The sequence below is a fragment of the Carettochelys insculpta genome, chromosome 2 (assembly GCF_033958435.1).
Source record: "Carettochelys insculpta isolate YL-2023 chromosome 2, ASM3395843v1, whole genome shotgun sequence".
Taxonomy (NCBI): Eukaryota; Metazoa; Chordata; order Testudines; family Carettochelyidae; genus Carettochelys; species Carettochelys insculpta.
Genome location: NC_134138.1, coordinates 99,343,152 through 99,366,406, shown reverse-complemented (window position 1 = coordinate 99,366,406; position 23,255 = coordinate 99,343,152). Strand labels below are relative to the sequence as shown.

Genomic DNA, 23,255 nt, shown 5'->3' with positions numbered 1-23,255 from the left:
TTGGATAGTAAATCACCAGATGAAGAATCCACAGTCATGCATACAGTGGTATAAATGAAATCCTAGAGCTGTCGTAGAGGAGAGATTCACTTATCTTGCCAGATGCTTCACAAGAAGGCATTAGAAGTCTATACAAGCCAGTTATGGAATGATCTGACCAATTTTTTCCTAACTGCTGTTAGTTAATATTTGTGACTGAAGCATAATGACTATATTATTTATTTTTAGAGTCTGTTCTCATTAAATATTCTTATTACATATGTATTTTTTTTAAAAAGGTCTGTTAAGACCTAAATATGTCTTGTGGCAGTGAGTTCCACAAGTTAGACATGCTTCATTAATTTAAAAAAATCCAAACATTTCCTGTCATCAGTTTTAACCTTGTTACCTTTCCATTTAATAGTTCTTTGTCCCTTTATTTTAAGAGAGGGTGAATAAGCGTGCTCAAATTTACTTTATTCTCTGTACAGGCATCTTGTCCATTCCTTCCATTTGTCCCTTTTATGAACTAAACCACCCTAATCTTCTCAGTCTTTTTTCCTGTGGAAGTCTTTTCATGTCTCTATCATAATTTCTCTGAGCCCTTCCTGTTTTTGCTGCATCTTCTTTTGAGATTGCGTGAGATTAGTTTTTAATTTATGCAATAATGTTTTTAAAAATTGAGAATGTAATTGTGTGTGCTCTGTTAAGCAGTTCTAGTGGGGAGTATTTGAAGTGACTGTGTTTGAAATAATATACTGTAAGGTGCTTGTTGTTTTGTTTTGATGTAATAATGGCAGGTGATGGAAGCAAGATGGTGGATGCAACCACTATGTTATCAATATGTGATCCAGTGCATATGGTTCTGATCAAAACTGACACATTTGGTGAGACCACATTAGTGGCATCCTATTTCTTGGAATGGCGGTCTGTCCTTTCTGCAGAGAACGGCGTAACAAATGTTGCTGTAGAACTTCTGGGTGTAGGTAAGATTAAGCACTATTGCTATAAAGGCAAAAGAAATGTTGTTTAAAAGTTGCTTGTGACTGAAACCGGTATTTAAAATATGTTTTCATCATGGTTTAGCTAACAAACAGAATAATACCTCATAGTAAATTAAATGGGATCCATGTAATTAGATTCTTTATCTGATACAGAAAGTATATTCCAAATTATCTTCTGTGATTGGAGAGAACGGCAGGTGGGAGATTCCCTACATTTGTATTATCAAGAGAATGAATAAGTAATCAGACAAGATTTCCTAGCCAGGCAAATCTAAAAGATGACATTGAACCACCAGCAGGAAGGTCTAGGATCAGCTGGCTGAAAAGCTCATTTCCACTTACTGAGCAAGAGGAGGATGCTGGATTTTTACCAGGGTGCTGTCCTTGAACCCTGGACCGGCGTTTCATACTTTGTCAGCCTCTAGCTATTACCTTTGTCCAATCTGAAATTCCAGCTGTCACAGTAGATGGAAGGGAGAAGGCTCCTTCTGTTTACCTTCTGCTCTAGAGTTTCCCAGCTGCGGCACGTGTGAAGACTTTTGTTAGTCAGCTCTTTACCCAAAATCTTTTGACTCTTACAAGAGGTGAGGAGGAATGAAGTCTCGGGATTCCACCTGTTAGACATTGTTTTTGCTCCTTTTTACCAGCGAATATTTCCCAAGCTACCACTTCTCCTCCTCATAAGACTCATGAGCGCCAGTGGTGTGAAACTGATGTTCTTCACAATTTTCTTGCTGTTCACAGAGTTTTGAATAGCAGCTTTAAAGGAACCTAGAGTGTGCTGTGTTACTCTGCCAGTTGTCCAGGTTGCCATGACTGACTAAACCATGTTGCTGCTAAGATAGTAGTTGAATTTTAAATGTATAGGTTTAACATTAAATGTAGCTTTAATGCACAGTTTTTTACAAATTGGGATAGAACTCTTAATTCTTGAGGCATTATATTTTAAGGGAGCAAACATGGATTTAGGAGGAGGAAGATCTAGATTTCTAATCCTAGCTCTGTAGTAGACTCACTTTGTATGCATCGGTAGATCACTTGAGTATTCTTTGATGCAGTTTTCACATCGGTAAAACAGGAACTGTTTGCCTGCATCTTTTTGAATGTTGCTGGCAGGATTAACGCATTAATGGCTGTGATGTATTTTCAACATTTTAGCTGTTACATAAGAGCTAATTGACAAATAAATGAGGGTTGGTTGGTTTGTTTTGATGAATTAGTAAAATATTGATGTCCCAGGAGTAAAACCCTGACTTACAACTTATTTAAGGACAAAACAACAATACTATGACTGCATCATCGTTTGTATTACCTTAATAACTTAGTGGAGATTTTCTAAATGAAATTTAAAAAATCCCCAAATTGCTCAAGGACGTATATAGAAGAGAGTCAGAAAACAATACAAAAATCAGTGTATAAGGATTGTAATAATTAGTTGCTAGTGAAAAAGCTGATTTTTCTATTTTGTTCATTCTATTAAAGACTTAAAATCCACAAAACTGCTATCTTGTCCCCTTTTAAACTCCCCTTAAGTCTCACCTTTCTTGTGATGCACAAGATACATCAAATGGTGGCATCTACAAAATATACCTAGCTAACTGATACTGTTGCTTATGTTGCTAATTTCATTGTTGCCTACTGCTCTTCTATGCATTTGTTAGTTTCTTACACCTATTAACATCAGGTCATAACCATAAATTGTAAGACATCTGGTGCAATGACTATCTGTATTTTGGTGGGGAGGAGTTTAATTTTTGTTTTTGAAGAACAGTGTGAATATGCCTACACTGTGAAATAAGGTTGAATTTAAGTTGACAATTAGCCTCCAGTCTTACAAACCTGATGCTGCACATCTCCAGTAGACACATCTGGTCTGTGGAGCATATCCTCACTACCAGGCTTCACATGGAGTGATGCACTGTGGGCTGCTACTCCACAGCTCCTGCTGCCAGTTGGAACTCTAATTTAAGTCCCCAGTACCTGATGGGACAAAAACATTTTCACTGATGGTTACAAGTATATGTCATCAGCCTCCCATGATACACTTCTGTCCCTAATAGCAATGGCAAGCAACCATTTTAGCACCTTTTTTTCCTGAACTTGGGTTATCATGCAGATGCCATAGCACAGCAACCAAGGACTTCACTCCGCTGTGCAGTGTTGTTGTGAACATTGCAAACATCTCACTCATCCTGAGATATTTGCAAAATCTAGGCAGGAGCTGCTTCATGGAAACAGGTGTGTTAAACCCTGGAATGGAGCAATTCACAGATGCTGGCAGCAGTTAGGCACATTCACACAGTGGAATGCTGCTTCTGGGCCCAGAAAATAAGCATAGATTTGTGGGGCTGCATAGTTGTGCAACTATGGGATATGACCAATAGTTGCACAATTTTTGCATATGTAAGGCCATTTTCATGGAACTGTGTGAATTGCTTTTCCCAGCTCTGAAGCCAGCAATACCAAAATGAGACCTGCTCTGATAATTGAGAAGTATGTGGCAATAGCCCCCTGGAAGCTTGCATAACCACATTGCTTCTGGTCAGTCAAGAATCAGTTTGGAGTGGGTAGATCTACAGTGGGGCTGCTGTGAGCCAAGTAGCCAGAGCAATCAATACACATTTCTCAGAAGGATAGTGATTCTGAGAAATGTGAAGACATAGTGGATGGCTTCATCCCAGTAGGATTCCTGAAGTATGGTGTGGTAACAGGAACATGTGGTCGATCCATCTTGGCAGCAGATCACCTTGTCAGAGTACGTAAACCACAAGGGATACTTCTCAGTGGTGTTGCAAGCCCTGGAAGATTCCAAGAGCTGTTTAACCAACATAAATGTGAGATGGTTGGGAAAGATGCATGACGCACTCATCTTGAAGAACTTCCGAAAGCTGCAACAAGGAACTTTTTTTCCCCCAGATGAGAAAATTACTGTTGGTGATGTTGAAATACCAAGAACTATCCTAGGAGTACTAGCCTTGCACAGGCAACCTTGAAGCCATGCACAGGCAATCTGGACAGCAGTAAGGAGCAGTTTAACCATGGGCTGAGCAAGTGCAGACTGGTAATAAAATGTGCCTTTGGGTATTAAAAGCATGCTGGTACAGTTTACTCAGGTTAGATCTCAGTGAAAGCAATATTTCCATGCTTGCTGTGTTCTGTGTAATAACTGTGAATGTAAAAGTTTCTGGTGAGATGAGGGGTTGAGGCAGATCACAAGGCTGCGAGTTATGAGCAGCCTCACACCAAGAAAATAAGAAGAGCACAGTGAATTGCGCTGTGCTTCACTGAGGCTTTGAAAACCAATTCCATGTAATTGACAGTTGTGGTGTTCCTTACTGACCTGTAAACTAAACCGCCACCAGACACAGTGTGCAGAGTGAACAAAGAGCCTCTTATCCTCAAGCCATGCACTTTTGTATGCTAACAAACACCAGATAGTGATGAATAGTAAAGATATCCTGGATGTCTGCGCATAATAAGAGTGATGTGACAAGGACATGTTACTTAAGATTGCACTGCGAAACTGTGGGAATGAGCCTTCTGCTTCTTGAGCCATCCCCTGGAGTTGAGTATAAGGCATGCTGGACCTCCCCACCACCCACCCACATTTTAGGGCATTGGGGAGAGGAGGATATGAAACTTGATGAGGAGGGCAGCTGATTCATCATTGGTCCAGAAGGACCCTGAGGTCTAGCTTTCTTTTCTCAATCAGATGCCTCAACATGTCTTCACTCCCTCATATGCTATAATATCTCTTCCCACCTGTTATGCTGTTCTTCCCTGCATGTTCTCCTGTTCTTTTTATCAGAGTGCACAGTCTCTGACCGCATAGGCCTCTATGCGTTCAGTCTTATAGGAAAGCATCAGATCACAAGACATGTCTTCCCGAGCATTATTTTTTCCACAAACTAAAACAGGGCACCCTTTGTGTTGATGTGGAGGATGCCCCACAGAAAAGGTTTCACCTGCAATCAAAAAAACACACAGATAGCCTTAGAGAACATACATTGTTGAAAACACCAGATTACCTATAGCAATGACTAAAACACTTCACAATAGTAATATATACTGCCTCTGTGCCAGGTCACATTTTGTCTTTTAGAAGAAGTTCTTCCCAGTCTGATATAATGTGGCAGAGTGCTGGGCACCAGAATTTGGTTTGCAGACAGGCATGGTAAGCACACAAAGAATAGAAGGGGTCTTTCGCTGCTGCTCTTCAAACATCTGCGATTAATGACTGTCAACTAGGGTCCTTCTTCCTCATAGCAACGTGGCAATGTTCGGCAAAGGATTGCAAAGTACTTCCAGGAGAGCGTCCTAGAGATATCCACAGAGGATTCCCAGTCCATCCCCAAGCACATAAACAGGCTTTGCTGGGGACCACTCTCTGCCTAATTGGACTGATATCACTGTCTCTCGATTGTTAGTCTCAGATTAAACATTAAACACGATTCCATTTAACCCATGTAATGGGACTACAGATGTGCATTCAAGGGAGCTGCCTTCCCTGCCACCAGGCTCCAACAACAAGAGATCCTGGGAGGGCATTGGCTTTAAAGATAGGAAGGGCTCCTGGCTGTCTGGAGAATGTATCCTCTGCTTCCCTGCTGCACATTCTCCTCCACTTCTTCCCTGTTTTATACATACATATCTCAGAACTGGAAAGGACCTTGAGAGGTCATCGAGTCCAATTCCTTGGTCTCCTGGAAGGACAAAGACCATCCCAGACATTTTGTTTTAATATCTATTTGCCCCAGACCCCTAACTGGCCTCAAGGATTGAATTCACAATCCTGGGTCTGCAAGGCCAGTGCTTTTATTGCCAGAAACACCTGAAGCTCTTGGAAGATATTCAGGGAGAGTTTTGGGGCACAGTTAGGGTCCCTGCTCATAAAGCTGCATGTCTGTGGATCAGAACCAGAACTGTTTACTTCCTTTGCCTTCTGGTATGCTTGTCTGAGTTCCTTAATTTTTACGCGTAAGTGCTCTATGTCCCTGGTGAACCCTGTGACCCCCATACCCTGTGTGATTTTTGGCATAGATTTCTTCTGCTGGTTTGGAGTTCCTCCTCCGCAGACTCTTCCCACACAGCAGTCTGGTCCAATGTCTCCTATATGCTCTATGCTGGAGTGCATTTTTGCATCTGAGCAGGCATGCATGCTCAGCTGTGCTGGTGAGCTCTCCACACTTATCAAACAGAATGACAATTCAAAAGTTTCTGGGGCTTTTCTTTTGTACCTGACTGAACTGCAGTGCAGTTAAAAGCGCTGTCCATAGCAGTCACACTGGCACACTTGGGGGCATCTCCTGGAGGCCAGTCACGTTGAATTATACAGCGGTGTGTCTATACCATTCCCAAGTTGAAATAGGAAAAACAACTTTATTCTTATGTCGTCCGCCAAGATAGAGCACTGGAGTTGATTTTACAAGCCCTTTATGTCAGTGGAAAGGCCTTAATAGAGTGGACACACACACACATTATAAATCTGACCTAGCAGAGCATATGTTGGTCTAATGCCATAGTGTAGATCAGGCCTAAATGTATTGGGGTCCCTTATTCTTGACTAGGCTGCTGCTACACATAAAATAAAGTACACAAAAATATTTAAGCATTAGTATAATGATCATAAGAGAGACTGGCATCTTTTCAAAATCAAATGGGAGTAATAAGTGTTTTGTTTTTTTTAAGTAGAGAACGTTTTAATGCGTTTGTTCTTGGTTGGCTGATCTGTGTCTTAGATGCCTCCTGAAATGCTCAGTGAATTGATCAAGAAATATTTTGGTTCAAAGGTACAGAATCAAAAGTTTCTGTTGGAATTCTAAATATCAGACTTGAGATGTACCCACAACTAAATAAGATGCTGTCCCAGGAAATAGTTAATACTCAAGTAAGTAATTTGTACGGAGAGTGTTTTTGTTTTGTTTTTAAGTTCACCAGAATGTCAAATTGTAGATGTGTTGATTCATAGTTCCAAGGCCAAGAGGGACCGTTGTTGTCCTGTACTCTGACTTCTTGTGTAACACAGGCTATAGAGCATCTCCAGAAGAATTCCTTTAGCATCTCTTGTTGGAAAAACATTGAATCTCAACTTAAATTTTTTCAGTGATGGAGAATTTGCCATGACCATTGGCAAACTGTTGCAATGATTAATCGCAATTGCTGTTAAAAATTTACACCTTATTTCCAGTCTGAATTCGTCTAGCTTCCATTTCCAGTCATTGACTTGGGTTATACCTTTCTCTGTTCAATTTAAGAGCCTATTATTAAATATTTGGTCTCTGTGTAGGTACTTATAGACTGTAATCAAATCACTCCTTAATCTTTTTGTTAAGTTAAAGGGATTGAGTTCCTTGAGTCTTTCACTACAATTGTACAGAGTCTTTTCCTCTGGTACTGGATTTTTGAAATGTCTTGAAGAGTACAGTTTGTACCTCCCTGGGCCGAAACATGGGAATTTGCAGGACCAGGCGAAGTCAGGCCTCTGGGCTCACTTGGGGAGCTGCCAGCCTGCTGGTTGGGCATTCCTCCTTGCCCCAGTTCCACTCCTTGCTCCCAGGCTTCCTGGGGGTTCTGCTCCTGGAGGGACTCCCTGCCGCCAGGCTGCTGCAGGAGGAGGGCCTCTGCTCTTGGCTTGCCAGCCAGGCTTCCTGCCACAGGGCTGCTGCCAGATCTGCACCCCCAGCTTGGCTCCCTGTCTCCAACCAGGCTCCTTGCATCAGGGCTCCTGGCAGGGTCCTGGTTACCGTCAGGGTTCCCCGCCCCTGGCTAGGCTTTCCTCAGGGCTCCCTGCCACCAGCTAACTGGCAGGGCTCCATTCCCAGCCCGCCAGCCAGCCAGTAACTGGTGCTCTCTGGTTCAGCAATATCCGTGGATATTAATCTAAAAATTCTCTATAAGCAACTGTTTCTTCTTCGTTATTAAAAAAAAAAATCTCAAATTACATTGCCATTAATATTTTATCCTTTAAACCTAATTTAGTGACAGTTTTCTAGTTCTTTAGTACACCTTTGAGGAGAAAAGTAAGGAAGCTTCAGCGCATTTATTTTCCTTATATATGTGACACTTGTTTGTTTCTACTATCTCTCCCCTCCATGATGAAAGCCAATAAATATTGCCATGAAGACAGAGGTTGTTTCCTGCTTTCTTTAATAAGACACACAACACTGATGGAAAATCTAGTAGCGCTTTGTTGTGTTAGTGTCCAAATAAGAATGTTTTCATCAGTCATTTGGAAATATTTCAAAAGTGAATTTCAGTCCTTAAATAAGATTACTTTTAGCATCTGCATAACTGTTATTTTAAATACCAAGATGTTTTTCTGTTTTAAAAGACTGGAGGAATTTGAAAAGGCCATTGCTTATTATGGTGATTTTTTTTTTTAATAGTTTAAAACTTTCTCTTAGAGCATTAATGTATTTTACTATAGCTTGCTTTAGAACGCCAGAAAACAGCAGAAAAAGAGCGTTTGTTTCTCGTGTATGCTAAGCAGTGGTGGAGAGAATACTTGCAGATCAGGCCTTCACACAACACGAGGCTGGTAAAGATTTTTGCACAGGTTTGTGAACCCTTCTAAAAGATACAATTACCTGCTGTACTCCAGATTTAAGGTATTTTGAATGGTTTCTCTACACTATAGCAGGGTCAGCAACCTTTCTGAGGCAGAGTGCTGAAATTTGATCTTTTGACCTCAGTTTACGGTCAGAATGCTGGTGGTACTTTTTAAAGTTACTAATAGTCCGACTTACAGAAGCTTCATTAATAAATAAATAAAGATGCAGAGCTTTACCATTTAGGTGGTGGCTGGTAGTATTAGCTGCTCTGTTAATTCACAGATGGCATAGTTTTTAGCAAGCTCCCAGTTGCATGGGGGAGGAGGGTGGGACTGAGCTCTCTCCTCATGTGTTGATGAAAATCAGCTGGTGTGCCACTCTTGCAATAACCTTGTGTGCCTCAGGTTGGGAACCACTGCTCCACAGCAAATCATAACCTGATAGGAGATCTTTCATAAGCTTGTCATTCTTATTTCTTGGGAGATGTTGAAGATCTAAGATTTATTAGCACCTACTTGATTTTGTGTAAATTAAAATAATCCCAATATGCATTTATTTTACCATTTGAAATATTCTTGGAGGGTATTGGAATTGAGATACGAAATATTCAAATCCAGCCTTGGTTGGTAGTAACGTTCAGGGATATTGCCATGTGACAATCTTGAGTAGGGCTTTAGGTGAATGTTTACTCATAATAGTATTGGCTTTTATGCAGAAACTTCTGATTAATGCTACTAATCTTTTTAATAGTAATATTTTTGTCTTTGCATTTTATAATATCTGATATTTTAATTTTATTGTATTTGCCTGTGTGGCACTGAGTTATTCTGGAGTGAGCGCACTTTATAAATAAAATTAACCTTTTTTTTTTTTTTTAACCAATTTCAAACTATGTCTTCACTTGCACTTGATTGACAAAACTTCTGTCGTTCATGAGGGCTTAAGCCCCCACATCAATGACAAAGTTCTATACTATTTGAAAAGTGTGAGCGCTGTTTTTGTTAGCAGCAGCAGCACTCTGCTGCCAGCAAAGAGAGACCCCCTTTTTGGGGAGGTTGGAAGTATTTTGCGAGAAAAGTGCCAACAAAGAGTGTTCACAAACACTGACTTTTAGACACAGGGCTATGTCAATTCAGCCTTAATGCTAAAAGCCACATAGTGTAGATATACCCTAGACAGGGAGGATGAAGTTTAAACTTCTTCTGTTGCCTTGTTGTGTCCGTTCTGCAGATCCAGGACTATCTCAGAGGCTCTCTGCTGTCAGATTCTTTTTAGCAGTGCTAAGATCCCATAATTTTCATTTTTTCTTTAATATTTTACCTTGCTTCCATAAAAGGTATTAAAAACAAAAGAGAAGCAAATAAAAATTTTTTTAAGATTGTATCTGTTTTTAAAGCCAAAGTTCAGTTAGCTCTACACAAGTTTCATCTTGCTCTGCACCTGTTCATTCCCAGACAAAATTGCTGGCATTTTGTTTTTTATATGAAACTTTGATTAATTCCCATTCACTGCAGTTTTTTTTAATGTTAAGGATGAAAATGGGATAAACCGGCCAGTATGTTCATATGTCCGACCACTTCGAGCAGGCCGGTTGCTGGACACCCCCAGGCAAGCTGCAAGATTTGTTAATGTCCTTGGTTATGAAAGAGCCCCTGTCATTGGAGGAGGCAGTGGTAAACAAGAACAATGGTGCACCCTTTTGGCTTTTCTGTGTAGAAATAAGGTATAGTCTGATATTCCTTTGTATAAAACAACATAGGTTTTTTTAAATAACTGCTGTGCTATATTTTAACTATTTCAATTTCTTAACATTTATATGCATGTTGAAAAATATACATATTAAACTCCATTTCCAAGGGGATATATTCTAAATTACACATAACTCTTGCCTACTTTGTATTTTTCATACTGTGACGTACTTTTAAACAGTAGGAGCATTTGGAATGATCCAAAGAAAAGTGGAAAGTCTCCTACGAGCAGCTTTTTTTTGGAGGGGGATAGGTTATAAACAGGTTGGAAATAAATCTATGTATGCAATTTTCACAACATACATTAGACTAGTAGGGACTATATACAGTGTATCATGGATTAGAATCATAGAACAATAGAGCTGGAAGAGACCTAAGAAGCCATCAAGTGCAGATCCCTGTCTCATTTCTGGTGTAAATAAATCTCTTTCATCATCAGTAATCCCAGAATATAACAAAGAGAAGCAAGAATCTTCTTTACCTCCATTAAAATGCTGCCTCCTCTGAAGCATTACCCCATAAAAATAATTTCATCTACATATTTATCGTAGGAAGTGCAGAATACTGCATCCAACTGAAACTGCAGACAGAATTTAAACAGACAGAATGTAGTTTCCCAAGTTGAAATTTCGTTAGTACATTACATTATTTCTATGAAAAGCACATGGATACAATTGAGAAAAAGGTTTCATTTCTTGTCTGTCAACATCATAATTAACGTTAAGGTGGGGAACCTAATGGACAAACCAGCACCGTTTCTAGTAAGTAATATTTTGTTTGTTTTTCACATTATCATTGAAACAGATTCAGGGTATAAAATAATAAATTTAGCAAAACATACATCAACAGAATAATTCAGGAATGCAGTATTCAACTTTCCGGAAAAACTTATTGTTTACTGTGGAGTATGATGTTTCCTAGAGTACTTTTGGAAAGCTTTTTTGTTAGGCTGCGTCTAGACTGCAGGCTTTGTCGACAGAGCATGTGTCCAGACTGCAGATCTGTCCACAGAGATCTGCCGGTTGTGAGTTTTCTGTCAACATCCCAGTACACCTTGTTCCACAAGGAAGAAGGGATGCCTTGACAGAGGGGATTTTTCCAACATTTGACCCCAGGTGAATGGCCAAATGTTGGAAAAACCTCTCCTGACAGAACTGTTGGCAATCTAGACATAGACTTAATGGTGAAAGAGAATATAGTGTGTATTTTTAAGGAAGAAAACTTCTGACCTTTTTAATAAGAACTTGGAAACTATTTATTTTTGTATGAGAAAACAAAACTTCTTGTTCTGATATCTAATCTTTGAATTGCTATTTTGTAGAGTCTCAGTTGACTTCAGGATATCTATATAAATACTGAGATCACTTTCAATATTTAATATCCTTCTGGGTATTACTAGATATAATGTAGTCTTGCAATGTCTGAAAGATTATGGTCTTTTGTAGTTGAAAGATGCCTCTAACTGAATTAATTTTCTTTTAATTTAGAGGTTTTTTTTAAAAAAAACTTAATTGGATAATGCTACCTTAAAAAAATCTTGAGAAATAAAATCTAAATCTTTTTTTCCCCTTTGTTTTTCCAAATGTTTTGCAAATTGGCTTAATGACCACCTTGGGCATGTCAGCCTGCAATAGAGCTTTTCTTATATTTCTGGCAGATACTTGCCTGATTTATGTATCTTAATTACTTCCTGTGTTGATGTTCATCCAGCTCCTATTTTGGCGTAAAAATCAAAATCAGTAATAAGTAACATAATAAAATAACAAAGATTTTTCTTAAAAATTATATCACACTGATTGTTTCCATTCAAAATTAAACTGGTTTTTAGTGTTTGAGGGAATTTTTTACTTTTCTATTAGATCAAGGAACTGAAGCAATACCTCACAGAGAACTAAGAGATATCTGAAGTGGAGAGAGTACTTTTTTGTCTCTGAAAGGATTTAACAGAATAGAATATTAAGTCTGTGAAATGAGTTGGAGACTCAGTCCACTTCCTGTTGGTCAGGTGTCCACATAATGAAACCACCACGGAACTGTGAGTCTCCTCTGAGAGGAGGAAAATGTATCGGGGATGGAAAATGACACATATCTCATGCCCCCTTAGCAATAGGACTTCTGGAATGTAGCTGAGGCATATTGGCAGGTTAGTGCATGAACTTGCCTTAGAGTATGTATTGTATATATGGATTGTTTCTTACTATTCTTTTTCTGTCCCTGTTTTCTGAATAGAACAGTCCCTGCAGTTGTCAAACCTGACACCTTCCATGAGTAATATATTTACAAAAGAATTGCAAGGTAGTTTGTAACAAACAAATTACTCATTTTCAAAAATACCCTGCTTGTGCTCTTTTTGTAGCTAAATGATTTTTTTTAAGGCTTGGTGCATAATGACTAGAAGTCTTAAAAATGATTGCATTCATTTTGTGTTCACACAATTAATAAATATATTTGCTTTCTAGGGTGACTGCGAAGACCATGCTAACCTTCTGTGCAGTCTTCTCCTTGGATATGGATTGGAAGCCTTTGTTTGTGTAGGAACAAAAGCAAAAGGAGTCCCTCATACATGGGTAATGACTTGTGGGACTGATGGAACTATCACTTTTTGGGAGAGTTTAACAGGATACAGGTGAGTAAAATGAGTTTGAGAATTAATGTAAAATGTGTAAAATGTGTTTTTGAATATAGGTAGCATTGCTGCATATTCCCACCTTTTGAGTTTCTTTGTAAAAACCTGTGGAACTAGAAAAAGGGGATGCTGGGTCTGAAGCAAGTGCCACTTATTACAACCAGGCATCCAGGAGCTGCCACAAAGAACTACTAAGAGGCTAAGACTGGCAGGAAGTCCTGCCTTAATAGGACTGGCTGGTGCTCTCTGTATAAACCAGGAAGCCTTTCTGGGACTTGTCTGAGCAACACAGACCTCTAGTGTGCCTTTTTCCTAAAATCCCACCTCAGTGCTCTTCACTGTGACTTGCTTGAATTGCAGATTCTTGGCTCTCAACCTTGGTCTGACTCTTGGACCTTGCTGTCTTTTTGGTGGAAGACCTTGTCCCATCCTAACCTTGATGCTCTCCTCATGCTTTTAGTGTAGTAATGGACTCTGATTTTGTGGCTTTGGCCTGGCCTGTTCCCAGACTGATCATTGACTCTTTGGCCCACCGACTGAACAGCTTACTGTATGTCCACAGGACACCTGTGACCTGGCATACATGGTCCTCTCTTTATAACTGAGTTGTTTGGAATATCACTGGCTCAGAATTTGAAACAGTAAGCTACTTCACCAGCTGGTTATGTACTACTGAGATGTAATCTCTGCCATCTTTAAAAGATATTTTAGGGAATGTGCAGAAAAGCTTATGATGGTTACGATTGGTTTTGCCTCTTATTGTAACGAGATGATCCAAGATATCCCTACTGCAACCAGGCTCTGCATATGGAAGATGTTTAAAACTGGCATGGGTTCACATGAAATCCTATATTCTTTCCTTCACTCCACATTCATTGAACATTTGTAAGTAGGTTTCCAGTCTAGGTAACAATCCATTCATCTTTGCATGAAATGTTTTGTTTTGTTGATATTACATAGCACAGTCAGCTGCTGAGCAACTTCTCAGAGCTTCATAAAGTTCAGTCAGTGAATTAATGTTGTGCCATTCTTTCACTTCAGTCATTTTAGAGGCACATAGGATGGTCTGCTGTATTTTAGAATATGTAATAGATATTTCTTAATATCCTTGTCCAGTTGTGAAGTAATATCGCATTGTTCAAGTAATAGTATCACCAGAGTAGAACAATGTCAAATTAACTACTTTTTAAAAACAAAAAACACACACACAGAGTGAGAGTGAGAGAGGGAGAGAGTGTGTGTGTGTGTGTGTCAGTCCTATTCCTGGGCCTCTGTTCAGTCCATTAGGACCACTTAAGGACCCTGTTGCTCTCGCTGGGGCAAGGGGTAGGCTGGGGGGAACCCGGCTCCCACCCACTCGTGCCAGGTTCCAACCCAGGGACCCTCTGTAGCTGTCAGTAGGAGGAGCTGACTCCCTGAACCCTTCACACAGCAGCTCTCCTCCCTGAGCCATTTCCCCAGATGACTCCCCCTGCTATCTTCTCCAGGCTGTAGCAGTCACGGGTCCCCACTCTTGATCTGTAGAAGCTCCCACTCTCCCTCTGTGATCTCTGGTGTTCCTGCTGCTATCCTCTGCTCCTCTCAAACCTGTGCACTCTCACTACTCCTGTCTCCCTGTGTCTCTCTGCTCACCTCTCACACCCTCTCCCCACCCTCCCACTGTGAAGGGTTTTAAAGGCCTCTTATTAGTCCAGTCATTGGGGCCAGCTAGCTGTAATTAGGCTGAGCTGTCTCCCACCCAGCTGCCTCTGATTGCCCTGCTGGCCCTTCTGCTTGGCTGTGGGTGCTCCAGGCAGGATGCCGGAGGCCCCCTGGGAGGCTCCTGCAGGGCTGCTGCCGCTGCCATGGGACCCCGCCCCCCACGGTTGGAAGGCAAGGTGCAGGGAGCCAGACAGCCCCTGGCCGCCTGGAACCCCCGCAGGGCTGTGTCGTCGTCGTCCCCCCCCCGCTCCTTCTCTGGGGTCAGCTTCCCTCCTGCCTTGGGCAGGTAGGCTGCTTCTTTCTTCCCCCACTCATCCACCCTTCCAGCTAGTCCTCTCAGGAGCTGTGGAGGGTGAGGGACTCTTGCCCCCTGCCCTTCAGCAGGGGGGTCCCCTCCCTCTTTTCCATCTTTTGGGGGAGGAAACTGCTGGCCCCCCATTTGGGCCCACGCCTTCATCTAGCAGCTGCCGCATCCTCACCACCTGGAGAAGGTAAGGGGCCTTTCTTAAAGTGGCGGTTGGGCTCCCTCTACAGCCTGTGGAGTGGCTTGGGGAGGGTGAGTTTGGGCGGGGCCCTCCTCACTGGGGCTCCAGAGGGGCGGCTGCATAGCTGGGGTGGGGTGTTAGGGTGTGGCCCCTGCCCCACCCCTGCAGCCACCCCCTCCCTTACTGCCCCCCCCCACACCCAGCTGCCGCTCGGGCCCCCTCCACCTGGGCCCTCTTCTAACCAGCTGCCCCTTCCCTCTCCCCCTGGTTTCTTGAGGCTCTGCAGCAGCTGCTGTGGGCCCACCCCTCAGGCGCACGTGGGCACACCCCCCCTGTACGCCCTAGGTTGGCTGTGCCACCCCTCCATCCCCCCCTCCACGTGCCCACGCCCCCTCCCCCCCTTATTTTTGTTTTACGTAAGGGCCTGAGCCCCCCTCCCCCCACGCACACGCACAGAGTTTGATCCCTCACATCCCAGTGCGGAAACAGGAGCCATCTTACCATCTTGTGCTGGGAGTAGTGGCCATTTTTGCGTTCTTCTTCCCCTGACCTCACTCCCCTTGCCCTGCCCTTCCCCCATCTGACTGGGTCCTCAGCCCGGCCAGTGGGGGAGGGGCAGCCAAGCCTCACCCCTTCCTTCCCTTCCACTCTCCTCCCCCTCCCCCGATCTTTCTTAAAGGCCCCCATCCCCAACAAACCCCTTCCTTTCTAAACCCACCAATATGACCCCCACGCCCACTGGAGGGTCATCTGGTGACCCCCCCTTGCACTGTCACCCCTCCTGTCCCTGAAACGGTGGCCCACTCGTCCAGGGCCGCCCAGAACTCTACCGCCATGTTGGCTGAGGGCGCGGGCACAGGCTTCGGGGCTCCTACTGCCTCCGCTGTGGCGTCCTCTGGCAACCCAGCCCCGAACCCACCCCCCCAAAAGGGCAGGAAGGGCCAGGGGAAAAGAAAGGGCAAGAGCCCCGCCCGGAAGGCCAAACCTCCTGCGGCGGGGACTCTCACCCCGGCTGCAAAAATACCCGCTGCAGCCCCCCCTTCTTTCCTCCCCCCTGCTCCCTCCAGCACTCCTGGGGGCCCTGACCTCTCGGCCCCCAGGTTGTATGCCCAGGCCGCGGCCGCCGCCCCACACCCTACTCCTTCCTCCTCCACTGGGACTACCATCCCTGATGGTCACGGCCCCCTCCCCACGCTCACCAGGAGGCACGGGGTCCACTGCCTCCTGGTGGCTGCCTCGCCCCATGTGGAGACCTACGTGTGGGTGTTGGCACAGGTGGTGGGGCCCGCGGCTGTGGTGGCGGCCTCCCGGATGTTCGGGAAGATTGTTTTCTTCCTGGCTTCGGAGGCCGCCGCCCAGGAGGCAGTGGAGAGAGGCCTGGCGGTTGGGGGCGTGCCCGTGCCGCTGGAGCCACTCGAAGACCTGGGCGTGCGGGTGGTCTTTTCATCTGTCCCACCCTTCCTTCCCAACTCTGCCCTTATGCCCTGCCTCACTGCCCTGGGCTGGCCTTTGACGGTCCTGAGTCCCCTCCCCCTAGGCTGTAAAGACCCTGCCCTACGGCATGTGCTCTCCTTCTGCTGGCAGGCCCATATCCAACTGCCGCCGGTGGCAGCACAGGGCGGGGTGGCCCAGGAGGGGACTATACTGGTGCCCTATCAAGGGGCCCAGTACCGGGTCTTCTACGCGCTGGGGGAGGCCCGGTGCTTCGTGTGCCGGGCGGCGGGGCACGTCTGGAGGGATTGCCCCCTGGCCTGGCATGAAGGGGAGCCTGGGACCTCCTCCGACCCGGGGGGCGTCAGCCACAAGATCGGCAGCGCCCCGACCGCAACAGGCCCTGGGACCACCCCTCCTCCTCTCGACCCAGACGGATCCATTGCCACTCGGGCGTTGGAGGGCGCCCGGCAGCATGGTGCCGGGCAAGAAGACGCAGGCGCCGGCGCCCTGGCGGGCACAAGAGCTGGGCCCATGGAGGAGGAGGAGGCAGGGCTGGCGGCAGGACCAGAAGAGGGCCCACCCCAGGACGGGTTGCCCCTCTTCCTTCCCTCCCTCCCTCCCTCCTTGTCGGCTCTGTCCCCTGGCCCCTCCTTGTCTACCGCCCAGCCCGCCTCCTCGGAGGGCTGGGTACTGGTGGGGGGGAAGCGGAAGAAAAGGAGTGCGCGTGTCCGGCACCTCACCCCATCGGAGTACGGGGTGGAGGTGCTGCACAAGGCACTAAAGAGAGCTGCAAGCCCCGATCCATCTGCCGAACCCCCAGCTACCAACCATCTGCTGGGGGTGATGGAGGCCGCCACGGCAGCAGCCGAGAAAAATAGCATCCTCTCTGCCCCGGAGCCAGAGCCCAAGGAGGCCGAGACAGCCTTTCCTGCGCCCATGCCCTCCTCCGACATCCCTCCAGCCGCTATCCGGACCGCTGCCCTGGCCCTCACCCTGGTGGCCCTGGACATAAATGGCCTACTGTTGGAGGCCTGTGGGCCGTCCATTGACTCTCCACCCCCCCCCCCCACCCGCTTTGTCGGGTTTCTCCGGGTGCTGTATGCTGCCTCGGAGTGCATGGTCAAGCTCAACTGGACCCTGACCGCTCCAGTCAGCTTCAGACTGGGAGTATGACAAGGCTGCCCGCTCTCAGGACAGCTCTACGCCCTGGCCATCGAGCCCTTCCTCTGTCTCCTTCGGCGAAGGTTGATGGGATTGGTGCTTCCACAGGCAGGGCTGCGGCTGGTCCCGTCGGCATACGCTGACGACGTGCCCCTCGTGGTCCAGGACCCGGGAGACCTGGTACGGTTGGAGGCTTGCCAATCTGTCTACTCGGCGGCCTCCTCTGCCCGGGTCAACTGGGTCAAGAGCTCTGGCCTGGTGGTTGGTACTGGATGGCAGACGGGCCACCTTCCACCCGTGCTTCAGGCCATCCGGTGGAGCATGGGTCCGCTGTCCTATCTGGGCGTCTTTCTATCCGCCACGCATCCCTCTCCGCCGGAAAACTGGCAGGGCTTAGAGGGCAGGGTCGCTAAGCGGTTGCAGAGGTGGACGAGGCTGCTCCAGTGTCTCTCCCTACGAGGGAGAGCACTGGTGCTGAACCAACTAGTCCTGTCCATGCTCTGGCACCGCCTCAGCACCCTGGTCCCACCCCCGAAGTTCCTGGACCAGCTCCAGAGGTTAATCCTGGAGTTCTTCTGGCCAGGACTGCACTGGGTCCCTGCAGGGGTACTCCATCTTCCCCCGGAGGAGGGAGGACAGGGCCTGACTTGCATGCGCACTCAGGTCCATGTCTTCCACCTCCGGGCCCTGCAGGGACTCCTCAACACCAACAGTGCAGATAGTCCAGCATGGAGTACGCTGGCGCACACTTTCCTCCGCCGCCACCGAGGGCTCCGATACGACCGGCAGCTCCTTTATTTATGCTGGAGAGACCGTCTGTGAGGCCTCTCGGAGCTGCCGGCCTTCTACCAGGACCTCCTCCGCACTGGGCAGCTGCTCGCAGCCTCCAGGTCCTTAGGGGCCACCGTGGGGGAAGACCTCCTCGTGGAGCCCCTGCTACACAACCCCCACCTTCGTGTGCAGGCGGCGGAGTCTCCTGCAGTGCGCCGGAGGTTGGTCCTAGGTGGAATCACCAGGGTTGGAGACCTCCTGGACTACGACCGGGGGGACTGGATGGAGGCCCCAGTGCTCGGCCAGCTCATGGGGTTCTCCAACCTACGCTCCCCCCGTTGCATACTCAAGGAGGTGAAGGCCGCCCTGCCGCCCACTGCTCATATCTACCTTGATCGGGTCCTGCGATAGGGTGCACCCCGCCCTCCTCTCACTCCTAGCTCTCCGGACCTTTCCATGGGGCCCCAGCTTCACGATCCTGCCCGCTCCCCTCCCTCCCACCATCTCAGCCGGCTGCATACCTTGCAGCCGGTCCCCTTCCGAACCACGCCCAGACATCTTCTGTATGCGCTCGTTCTTCACACGCTCCACTTCCCCACCCTTGTGTCCCGCCCCGACCACAAGTGGTGGGACCTCTTGCCGCCGTTGGAGGGTGGGGAGCCCTGGTGGGCCAGCCTCTACTCCACCTTGGTTCTGTGGCCCGTCGGGGACATCAGCTGGAGAATCCTCCACGGAGCAGTGAGCACGAGCGCGTACCTAGCGCGGTTCACCCCCATCCCAGACACCTGCACCTTCTGCAGCATGAGGGAGAACCTGGCACACATCTACGTCGAGTGCGCCAGGCTGCAGCCCCTCTTCTGGCTCCTGCAGAACCTCCTCTTGAGGTTCTGGCTGCACTTTTCCCCACACCTCCTCATTTTGTCACACCCTATCCATGGCCCCACAAAGTCACGGGAGCTCCTCTTCAGCCTCCTCCTGGCCATGGCCAAAATGGCCATCTACAAAACCAGGGAGAGGAGGCTGGCAGAGGGGGCGACCAGCGACTGTGGGGCCTACTTCCGTTCCTCCCTCCGTTCACGAATCCGAGCAGAGTTCCTCTGGGCGGCGTCCACCAACTCCCTGGACACCTTCAAGGAGCGGTGGGCGCTGTCTGGGGCCCTCTGCTAGGTATCCCCTTCCAGCTCCCTTATTTTAAACCTCTGACCCTCACTCCCGCCTGTTTTTTTTCCTTCGTTGTCCCCCGAATTTATTTGGGACCGGGTGTTTTTAGTAGGCCCTCCCTCATTGTGAGAGGGGTCTTTTAGTCGTGGGCAGGCTATGCCTGCCCACTCCCCGGTACTCCAATATGAGGCCCATCTGCTTGTTTGGGTTCCCTCTGAGGGGCCGTCCACCCTGGCCCTGCCTCTATCTATCTATCTATATTACTCTCTCCCCATCTCCATGGAATATAGGACTTTCCTCATTGCCTTCCTTGTCTGTTTGTCTTCTGATGAAATCTGAGCTTCTACCTATGTCATTCTGATTGCTTTTGGTTTTGCTTCTGTTGTGCATTTCCATGTTATCTTTGGTTTACTTCATCGCCTCTTGTGTTGGGAGTTAACGCCTGTCTTGCTGCTGCTTGGTTCTTTGTCCTTTTATGTCCCAACAATCTCCATTTTCATTCTGTCCTATTGGTTTCTTTTTCATTCTCCACCAGAGTTCTTTGTGATTTTTTTTTCTGGCCATCTGGTATTTGTCTAAGGCAGCTCTTAGTGGAAACTTAGAGTTTCAACAGTAAGGTCTTAATACGTTTCCAGGTTTCAGCACCATAGAACAAGACCAACTTTGTAATAGTGTTAGATAGTCAGAGTTTAATTTGGAAGGTGGGAATTACATTTCTCCTAATCATCTATAGAGTTAGAAAGTTATATCTCGCTTTTGGTATTTTTAGCTTTAAGGTCTTCGTCTCTTCTATGTATTGTACTTACAATGCTGGCAAGATCCATGAAGTATTGGACCTCTTAGTCAGCCACAGAAAAATTTTCTTGTGCGTTAATTCTCATGTTGTTCTTTTTTTTTTTTTTTATGTTGATTTTCAACTCTGTTAATGGTGCCTAGGTCTGGAGATCATTTTGTATTGGTTTGCACGTCTCTATGAATGTGGGATAGCAAGCTGATGTCATCTGCAAAGTTAAGGTCCTTTAACCTCTATGTGAGAGTCCATTATACACTCTTTGGGTGTTTTGAGATCATTCTTATTAACCAACCACTACCACTAAAAAGATTATAAATGACATGAGACATCTTTGTTTGATACCCAGAGTAACCATAGTCATTTATTACTTGGTATGTCATATTTAATAGATAACCGGGTTCACAAATTCTGAGGAATTCCATAGTGGCATTGCAACTTCCATCAAGTTATTCTGTCCACTGTATTAAAGGGTTTGGAAATCAGTTGTATTTACATAAACCAGTGACTGTCATTTGATCAATTCTATGATAATACATAGGGTTACTATTTGATCTATATATGATTTTTCTTGACAACTGTTGCCTGTTCTTATCATAAACTTGAATCTACAATTTTCTTAATTCTGTCTAGAATAAGTATGAATACCTTACCTGGGTTAGACAGTAGTTGCATGTCCTTCCTGTTTTTACACTGACAGAACCCTCCTTTCTTTGGAAGCATCCGTACAAGACCCTTTTTACTTATTTCATATTTTTTTCTTCTTTATTTATCTTTTATAGTTAGCCCATCAAAATATCTATCATGTTCATCAAGTCTCCCCTGAGGATCTCCACTGGAGTGTTATCCAGACTTGGTGCCTTTCCACTTTTAACTGATCAGCTGTCCTTTCTTCTTGTACTCTCCTGATGTATCCTAATTCATCTATTTCTTGTTCTTCTATACTTGGGAGATTGGCCACTGTTTACTATTTAGCTGCTGACTCAGTTACTTCCTCCATGTATTTAGTTCTTTTTTGGTCTTTATTTTTAAGTTGCCTTCGCTGTCATGAACAGATCAGTTGGTTTTTGTTTTTCTTTCTGACAACTATCTAATTATGTTTAATGGTGTCTTCATGATATTTTGGACTCATTAGTCTATGCCAGTGCTCCTCTACTGGTGTGCCATGGCATGCTGTTGTGATGTGAAGCAGTGCTTAGTGTGCCTCAGAGCTGGAAGCCAGGAGCACCATCCACTGCTCTAAGCACACGCCCCACTGCTTGGTGGGAGAAGTGCATGGCAGTGGCTCTGGGACAGCAGTAGCAGTGGCAGCAGCTCTGGTGAGTCGCTGGCACTGAGTTAGAATGCAGGGGTACTGGGGGTGCATAGCTCTCGGGGAGGGTTGGGGGATTGCAATATAGTAGTGAGCTTGGGGGGTGCCTGGTTCTGGAGGTGGGGGAGGGCATTGAGTTAGGGCCAGGGGATGCTTCCTGAAGGTGCCTGGGTCTGGGGGAGGAAGAGGGCATTGAGTTAGAGCAAGGGAGGTGGCTGGGGGTGCCTGGGTCTCGCGGAGGGAGAAGGCATTGTGTTATATGTATTGAGTGTGCCATGAAATTATAATGAGTGCTGAAGTGTGCTATGAGGGCTACGTCTACACGTGTCCCAAACTTCGAAATGGCCACACAAATGGCCATTCAGCACTTCATTAGCATGCGGGCGGCCGCGGCACTTCGCAATTGACGCGCCTCGCCGTCGCGCGTCTTGTCCAGACGGGGCTCCTTTTCGAAAGGACCCCGCCTACTTCGAAGTCCCCTTGTTCCCATCTGCTCATGGGAATAAGGGGACTTCGAAGTAGGCGGGGTCCTTTCGAAGACGCGACGCGCGGCGGTGAGGCGCGTCAATTGCGAAGTGCCGTGGCCACCCGCATGCTAATGAAGTGCTGAATATGCATTTCAGCGCTTCATTAGTAAACTTCGAAATGGCCATTTGCGTGGCCATTTTGAAGTTTGGGGCACGTGTAAACACGGCCGAGATGATAAAGGTTGCTGAGCACTGGTCTGTGCATTTGTTGCCATTTTATCTATAAAGCTTCATTTTTCTTTCCTAGTACTCTTTTTTTTTTTTTGGCCACCTTTTGTTCTTTACAGCATATTTCTTCTTGGGTCACTATGGCTGTGGCTACACTACCCTTCCCTTGCAGAAGGGGCATTTAATGAGGCAGTTCAGAGGATGCTAATGAGGCACTGGTGTGAATATGCAGCACCTCATTAGCATAATGGCAGCCACATGCAATTCAAAAGTGCCGCTTTTAGAACGCATTCTGCCCGCATTGAAAGCCTGTTCTTCCAATTTGGTTTCAGGAATAAGAGGCTTTCGAAGTCAGGGGATCTTTCAAAAGGCCCCCATCTACATGGCGGCATGTGTTCCAAAAGCAGCAATTTTGAATCGCACATGGCTGCTACTATGCTAATGAGGTGCTGCATATTCATGCCAGTGCCTTGTTAGCATCTTCCGAAATACCTCATTAATATGCCCCTTCTGAAAAGGAGGGGTAGCGTGGCCACAGCTTATGTTGTGTTCTTGTTCTTGCTTGATTTTAGTTTATTTAATTTTGGGCCATCTGTTTTCTACAATATATCCTCAGATAACCATTTGTTGTGATGTTTCTTCCTGAATGTCAGCAGTTCTTCACAAGTTTTAGTGAAAGTTTCCTTTACCTGTTTTCATTTGCCTTCTGCTCGTATTTAGTTTATATCTGTCCATTTATTTTGTTAGTTGGACCACTGTATTGGGCTTATGTAGTGTCTGCAACATTCCATGTACCAGTTTCAGTTATGGATTTAGAAGAAAGGAAAGTCATCAACAC

The 23,255-nt window shown here is 45.9% G+C and overlaps 1 protein-coding gene across 2 annotated transcripts in view; it reads left to right on the top strand.

Moving 5' to 3' along the window:
- CEP76 (centrosomal protein 76) overlaps window positions 1-23,255 on the top strand; it is a 57,257-nt gene that overhangs the window by 9,295 nt on the left and 24,707 nt on the right. For both annotated transcript variants that reach the window (XM_074987486.1, XM_074987487.1), the window contains 5 exons: window positions 780-965; window positions 6,773-6,870; window positions 8,410-8,538; window positions 10,065-10,256; window positions 12,741-12,907. In XM_074987486.1, coding sequence (XP_074843587.1) covers window positions 780-965; window positions 6,773-6,870; window positions 8,410-8,538; window positions 10,065-10,256; window positions 12,741-12,907 — 772 coding nt within the window. The remainder of the gene's footprint in view (window positions 1-779; window positions 966-6,772; window positions 6,871-8,409; window positions 8,539-10,064; window positions 10,257-12,740; window positions 12,908-23,255) is intronic.